General features: G+C 44.8%; 1 protein-coding gene across 1 annotated transcript in view; it reads left to right on the top strand.

The window, feature by feature from the left end:
* Positions 1–832: 832 nt before the first annotated feature.
* The window catches only part of rbm20 (RNA binding motif protein 20), a gene marked incomplete at its 3' end in the record, with an annotated part of 28,666 nt that continues 21,950 nt past the window's right edge, over positions 833–7,548 (top strand). The window contains exons 1-4 of the mRNA XM_083655822.1: positions 833–1,654; positions 3,663–3,727; positions 4,186–4,292; positions 7,328–7,428. Coding sequence (XP_083511948.1) covers positions 848–1,654; positions 3,663–3,727; positions 4,186–4,292; positions 7,328–7,428 — 1,080 coding nt within the window. The 5' untranslated portion in view covers positions 833–847. The remainder of the gene's footprint in view (positions 1,655–3,662; positions 3,728–4,185; positions 4,293–7,327; positions 7,429–7,548) is intronic.

The raw sequence follows: 7,548 nt of genomic DNA, 5'->3' as shown, positions 1-7,548 counted from the left end.
AGCTTCAGGAATTTCTGCAAAAAGCAGCAGAGCCAACATTTCTTACTGGAAATCACTTTTACAAAATAACCATTGGTGATATACCTTGCATTTGCACATCATTGGTGGTTTAGATAGCAGGGGGAAAACAGCTTTTTAAAACATTAGTGTGGTAAAAGTCAGGTTTTGGAAGTCAGAGTCAAAGAGCAAGTCAGAACAGAGTCAGAGAATCACCATTTTTGTTCAGATGTCCAACAATCACATAGGGAGAAGGCCATTGTACAAGTGGCAGAGATGCTGCTTTCTCCTCTGGTAACCCCAGAAGGCAATGTAGTTAGGGGTGTGGCTACAATCATAGACACGCCCCCAATGTTCACAAACTAGTTGGCTTGCTGCTATATTTATACCCCCACCTTTGATTGAAAGCAACAAGTTCAAGGCCCCTTGTCGGGGGGGCGCTGTAGAAAGTATTATGGGAAACATAGGAAATCACTAACTGAAGTAGACGAGGCAGGCGTTCACCAAAAACATAAATGACAACAATTCATTGTCATTGTGATATTTCACAGCATCAGAGTATCTGGTGGTGGACTTTTCTTTGATGAATCCAAAGCCTTTTCTTGTGTTTGTTTACAGTATCGGAGCGGCGGACGGCGCCGATAAGAAGCTGCCGGGCGGCGCCGGGCAGGCTGGGCAGCAGAACCAGCAGAACCAGCAGCTCCTCCTGACCCCCGCCAGCCTCCAGCTCGCTCAGCTCCAGGCACAGCTCACCCTCCATCGCCTCAAACTGGCCCAGGGCACCGTGGGGGGCAACGCAGCCGCAGCCACCGCCGCCAATTACCTCAACCAGGTCCTCTCCAATGTGGCCATGTCCCAGCCCCTGTTCAACCAGCTCCGGGCGTCGGCCATGGTCGGGAGCCCACAGGGCGGCTTCCCCTCGGGCGCCCTGGGTTTCCCCGCTCCAAATTCAGCCCTGGGGACCCTGGTGGGTGGGGGCTTCAACCACAACCCAGGGAACGTGAGGCTGAACCACTACGGAGCGGGGGCCGCAGTGGGCCAACAGGGTGGAGAGTATGGCAAAAAGGCAGGCTCCGCCTACCCTTCTGATACTGACCGGCGTCTTCAGTACGGCTTCCTCGGGGCGACTTCTGCAGCATCGACCACAGCTGGGGACGGACAGTACGTACCCATAAACACTCAGGCTAAAATCACAAACAATGTTGGTTTCCAGAGAGATTTCTATGGGCAGGATATGCACGGGCAGCATGTTGGATTTGGTGTCAATGAGCAGAACCTGAACGCTTACACTTCAGCCGGCCATAAGGAGCAATGGAAAGGCCCGGCGAACCTGAGTCACAGTGGAAAGGTGGACATGGGTTCTAACGCTGCTCCTGTGTGGACGGCAGCCGGGCAGCCAGTACGCACCAGAGTGGAGCTGTATAATCCCGAGGAGCCGACCTCTGACCCCAAGTTCAATCCTGGCGGCGGGGTGCCCTTTGGGTCAGGAGGCACGCAGGGCTTTGCGGGCTACCAGCCCCTGCAGGGGAGTGAGGAAACCCTGTCAGCAGGATCCATGACCCTTCAGCCCCACCAGGTCAACGACTACCATGCCGTCACCCCCTCCCACCTGCCACACCAGTGCACCATCTGTGACAAGAAGGTCTACAACCTCAAGGTGGGTGAGCTGACCAGAATGTCTGGACAGGAAGCACATGTATGTATATGTCTCTTCCTGTGGGGAGAAGATGTTGAACTTTTAAACAAAGTCAATGCTGCTGGGTCAGTTCAACTGCTGAAATCGGAACAAAATCCGGTTAACAGTTAACGAGTCACTGAACACAAAACATAAATCTGTGGTGACATCGCCATGGTGTCACAGCTCAGCCAATGGCAGATGGCAAATTCAGTAGCATGTTTGTACCATTTAAATGTCAGGGTTTACAGGGTTAGGCAGGGTTATTTGGGTTTGGTGTTCAGTTACTCTTTAAAGATTCCTCAGCTCAAACCTCAACAAACAAACAAACACCATAAAGAATTGAGCCATTATGCAAAAACATTCACCAAATAGTTTCTTCCAACATGCAAAAGGACCGCTAACACACGATGACGTGGTGCTAATAGAACTTTTTGTTGTCCTGTCTGCATCTCAGACTGAAAACTGTTCTGTTGAAGCCAGTGTTGGGCAAGTTACTTTCAAAATGTAATATACTACATATTACTACCGTAGTTACTTTCATTGTAAAGTAATAAGTTACGTTACAATATTACTGTCTGTGTAGAGTAACTCATTACTTATTACACTACTTTTGCATTACTTTCACCAAAATAACTGCAGTAGCAGAATGACATCGCCACCCTGGAACCATCCTGAAAAATAATTTAAACCATCTTGAAGTCAGTGTAAACTGTCTAAAATTCTAAATGTTATCCTTTTCCTGTGTTATTGTCATCTACATGTATAGTGGTTATTTGCATAAAAACACAACAACACAACAACACACAATTTGATTAGGAAATGATTGTATCTTTATTTAAATATGTGCTTTGATTGAAAAAAAAATACTCAATTTGTAACTTGTGATACTTGACAGAGTAACTGGTACTGAAATCATATTGGTGATTAGTTATATTACTGAGTTACTGCTAAAAGTAATATATTACATGTAATATGTTACTTTTGTAATGAGTTACCCCCCAACACTAGTTGAAGCCGTTAAGCACCGCCAAATTCAAATCCTGCCTCAAGAAAAATTGTAAATAGGGAAATGGTGATATATAGCCTTTGGGTTCAAACTAATGTCTCAAACTTTTTGAGGCTTACAATTGGTCACATAAGACCCTAAATTACATAGTTAGAAGGTTTTTGTGGATTTCGGTTTCCAGGGTCTTTAACAACACAGTAGCAAAGTGTGAGATAGAGATAAACTTTATTGTCACTTCATGGTACAAGTATCACGAGCGAAATTCTGCTAGGTTCGCTCTTGTGTGGTGGCAGTTTTGCGCTTAAGTAAAGAGACTTGGAGAACAGAGGTTGTAAACATGTCAAAATGTCCCCAGAAAGGTCGGACAAAACATAATGCAAAGTAATAGAGTTCTTCTGCCTCCTTTATAGGGTCAAATCTTAACTGCAGCTGCACGGATAGCACAGATAGCACAGATAGCACAGATAGCACACAGATAGCACTTTGCTTCTGGCTTCAAACAAAACAGTTTCTTCAAGGTTGCTTTCTCACACTGCTCTCTTCATTAGAACATTGATAACCTTCTCAGGAACTCCATATTAGGACTTCCTTGTTGAGAGGACACACCCTCAAAGAGAGAATTGCTACATTAGCAACACAGACAGACTTTAAGCACAGCACATATTATTTAAAGGGCCAGTATAATGATAATCATACTGTAGTAGTAGACTAATAGTATAGTTGCCCCCACACAGAGTGTGTAACAGTAACAACACACACGGGTCAAACTCTCTATTCCAAGGTGTTGTCTCTTTAATTCCTCCCAGCCGTGAGCTTATACAAGGGCTATGTCAGGGCGCTCGGGGGGGGGGGGCATGCCGTGTGCTCCAAGTGTGTCCAAGCTGACTTCTATGTTTGGACGGTGTATGTGTGTGTGCCTGTGTGTGTATGTGTGTGTGTCTGTGTGTGTGTGTGTGTGTCTGTGTTTGTGTGTGTTTTCAGGACTGGGACCAGCACGTGAAGGGAAAGCTACACCTGCAGAACCGATCGTTGTACGCAAACGAGGGGTGAGTTACGACTGGCTCTTAAACGTATGGGGCAGCAGTTTAAAGTGCATTGTGATTGCAAAATGTGCTCTCCCAGCCAGGACGCTCTTGCTCAAGTGACAGGCTAAAGATAAATGTAACACGTGGCTTTGTACTGGTTATAATCTGATTTAGCTTACATTTTGAGGGATTTCTAGGGTCTGAAATTTTCCTTTTATGATGATCCTTGACTTTGTTTTGATAAGTTTATCGGCTGCGACCGAATGTGAATTCAATCCTGTGTTTCAGTGTTTCAGCACTGTCCCTAATGGCTTTAAATCCAAAGTAAACATCCTTCTTGAGTCTCGGAGTCTTTTTTTTTTTTTTGTACTTTTCCTTGTCCCGTATACAGCTGTCTTAATGTTTCTATGAATATGAGCTCTGTCACAAGATATGAGTGAGCAGAGGCAGCTAAAATCAGCCTGCTCTGGTCGTTGCAGCCCGGCGGTGGTAACGGCTGGTGCTGTTCACTACGCTGTCAGCGGGGCGTCCGACGGTCTGAACGCCGCAGGAAATAACTCCATGGTCTACTCTTCCGCAAATCAAGGTAGGGCCACTCATCCGTCACCTCTGATGTCCCCGTTTGCAATGCTGACCACATTACAATGTCGGTTTTTTGATAGCAGGAATATTTGAAACAGAGTCACAGAGATCAGGGCGTATTTTTAGAGTAGTTTCTGGAGGGTAAGGGGCAATATGTTCTTACAATTTGACACAGCGGATTTTGATCTGTTGGAATAAAGTGTCTTAAAAGCCAGCATGTGGTGGGACACACAGGGAGCGTCCAACAGTCAATGCTTTTGCTTTGTTTATGCTTTTCAAATCACACTTCCTCTTGTTTTAAGACACTGTAATGGTGGTGCCTTCAGTAACAAAAGTTTCAAAACCCTTTTCGAGATCTGTTGAAATGATCGTACCGACTTTCTGATGAGTCTGTAAATGGCACAGTGTCACCCTTTTCTTCTCAGTCCTAAATTGGCAACCATTGTATGTTGCCGTGTGTGTGTGTGTGTGTGTGTGTGTGTGTGTGTATGTGTGTGTGTGTGTGTGTGTGTGTGTGTGTGTGTGTGCGTGTGCGTGTGCGTGTGCGTGTGCGTGTGTGTGTGCGCGTGCGTGTGTGTGTGTGCGTGCGTGCGCGCGCCCCCGATTTGAACAGTGATCGTATCGATTCGTTAAAGGTCTTCAGTTATGTATGTTACCCGAAAAGTAAGGCCACTTTAAATTACAAAAAATAATAATAATTGACTACCGTGCCCTATTTTCCAAGAGAGTTGATCTTGCTCGACTTTAATTAGTAAAACATGAAGAAGTCGGTTCTGTCACCAGCCTTCTCTCTCTAGTTTGACTTGAGGCTGCAGGAGAACGTCCAGATGTCTCATCCGATCTCCGGTCGATCTCCTGCCTGAAGCCCAAAGCCTCCTCCTTGTAACCCGGCTAGTGTTCTTTCTACACCCGCTGAGATTTCTTGGGTGGCTGCTGTCAGTCTCTCGGTGACGATTCCTCTCACTATCTCAGCTTTAGACATGTTACTGAACCTCTCATATCAGGTGTCTCAGAGTCTGCAGTGTTCTCATGCACATGGGAGTAACCACACATTCTTTGGGGAGGGGGGGTTGGGGGGGGGTTCGTGCCCCCCCCCAATACTGAGAAAATACCAATCTGCCCCCCCCCCCTCCTCCAATATGAACTTCTATTCCTCTCTTCTGCGGCCGACATGACTTTCTTTCAGAGGCTGTAGCGCCGCGGGCTCAGTTTTAAAGCTAGAGTGAAGATACTTATATCCTGAAACTAGAAGACTGAAGGCATCCACTGGTACCGACCATGTAATGCTAGCTTATCTAGAAGGGGGCTAAATAACGCTCTAAATTTAGGCTAGGTTTTGGTGAGGGAAAAACTGGCATGGTCATTTTGAAAGGGGTCCCTTACTCTCTCGCCTCAAGATAACTTAATTAGAATGGGTTCTATTGGGTACGCACAACTCTCGCCTTAGACATGCCCACTTTATGCTAATCCCATGCAGTTTTTGTAATAATAATAAAAAAAAACATGCAGTTTTTTTTTTGCATGAAGTATAAATGTGTTATTTTTGCCTATTCTACATTTGAATATTTCTGAGCTGAGCGTCTCTTCTGCACTCAGTGTGTTCATGTTTGGCTTTTTTTTCCTGGTTTTAGAAAAAATTTGAACTTTAGAATGCTGAGCTCATCACTATCGCTTTTTACCCTGCCGTCCAATCACAGTGGAGGAGGGTCTCTCAGGACATGTTCACATTACAGGCAAATCCGATTTGCTGCTGAAGTCATTAATCATCATTATCTTGATTGGTTTCCCAAATCTGATTTGGCAGTGTGTCCGCACTGCCACAAATCTGATTTGGGCAAGTGTTCAAGTCGGATCTGTGTGTCCAGATACAATGAGTCAATGAGCCAACATACAATGTTTCTGGTAGTGTTTGCATGTCTGCTCTCTGCTCTTCAAGTCCCCGCCCCCTGCAAAAGACACTCTCAAATCTGATTTGGGTGATCAGCGCGTGCATCCACACTGAATCACATCAGTCGAAAGCAGATTGGAAACTACCTCCATATGTGGTTTGGGACAAGTGACACAAATCAGACTTGGCGCGTCCAGACTCATAAAACCAATCTGGATAGAATCATTAATAGGTCATTAAAGTTCACAAATCCGATTTGGCCTCCTAGTCTGAACAATGGCCTCAGTCAAACCTGAATTGCACAGGCATGAATACCACCACTTCTCTGGTAAGCTGCAAATTACTGCACGTAACGTAGCACCGGAGAAGCGCTGGAAAATGTCCCCTTGACCCCCCCTCATCCACGGCCCCCCCTTATGTCCGGCGCCGGTGTTGCAGCCAGTACAACGTTATCCATCATTCTGTTGAAGGTCTTTAGCCCGGTTGTATTATTAGGTGCCAATTGGAAAGGCTTTAGATGACTCAGCAAGGGAATGAACCTTCAGGGTTCCCTTTGGCGCACAGGAGCTCCTGAGGTGAACAAAACAAGATTCAGTGTTTAGAAGGGAAAAGAGTGGAAACATTTGAACCAATAGAGAGACACATCAGCTATCATTGTTAAGCTTTCAAGTCACGCTACTAAACCACTCTGCCACATCAAAGTACACCTTGGTTTAGTGTTAGATGTTGTATTTGAGGAAGCACCTGTACCTTAAAGAAAAGTGAATTTCCCAAAACTAAAATCTTGTTTGAACAAAACATCTGAAAGCAAATTAAAATCATACTGTATATAGAGTACCACCACACTCGTTATTTCAGTTCACAGTTTTTCTTCTACATAGCCTTTATCGTGTTGTCAAATTTCAAACGCATACAAAATAAATAATTAAAATAGACCAATAAAATTACAACAATTAGAGTTTTATGTTGCTTTGTAATCTTGTATGAATATTGATGATACACATGGACCATGATAACAACACTTTTCCGCTGAATAAGTTATCATGTTGTTTCCTATGTCTGATCTATTGTGTGATCTATTATCTGATCTACTGTCTGATCTATTATCTGATCTACTGTCTGATCTACTGAATTTCTCCTTCTTTTCGTAGATGTGTCCTCAGGAGCCAATGCGTCGTACTTGCCAGCTGCAGCCATGAAGACTTATCCTGTGTCAGGCGCTGGATTCACCTCGCACCAGCCAGGGTCAAAGGTCAGACAAATGTTTGGCTTTTTGCTGGGGAGGATTAGAGTTTTCCCTGTGGATATAAATCAATCATATTTTTTGACAGGTTATAAAGAATGCTAGTGATATTGTGAACAGCTGTTTTAT

This window comes from Poromitra crassiceps, assembly GCF_964638095.1.
Source record: "Poromitra crassiceps genome assembly, chromosome: 19".
Taxonomy (NCBI): domain Eukaryota; kingdom Metazoa; phylum Chordata; class Actinopteri; order Beryciformes; family Melamphaidae; genus Poromitra; species Poromitra crassiceps.
The sequence above is the reverse complement of the archived record's forward strand: the minus strand, read 5'-3'. Positions and strand labels throughout refer to the sequence as shown.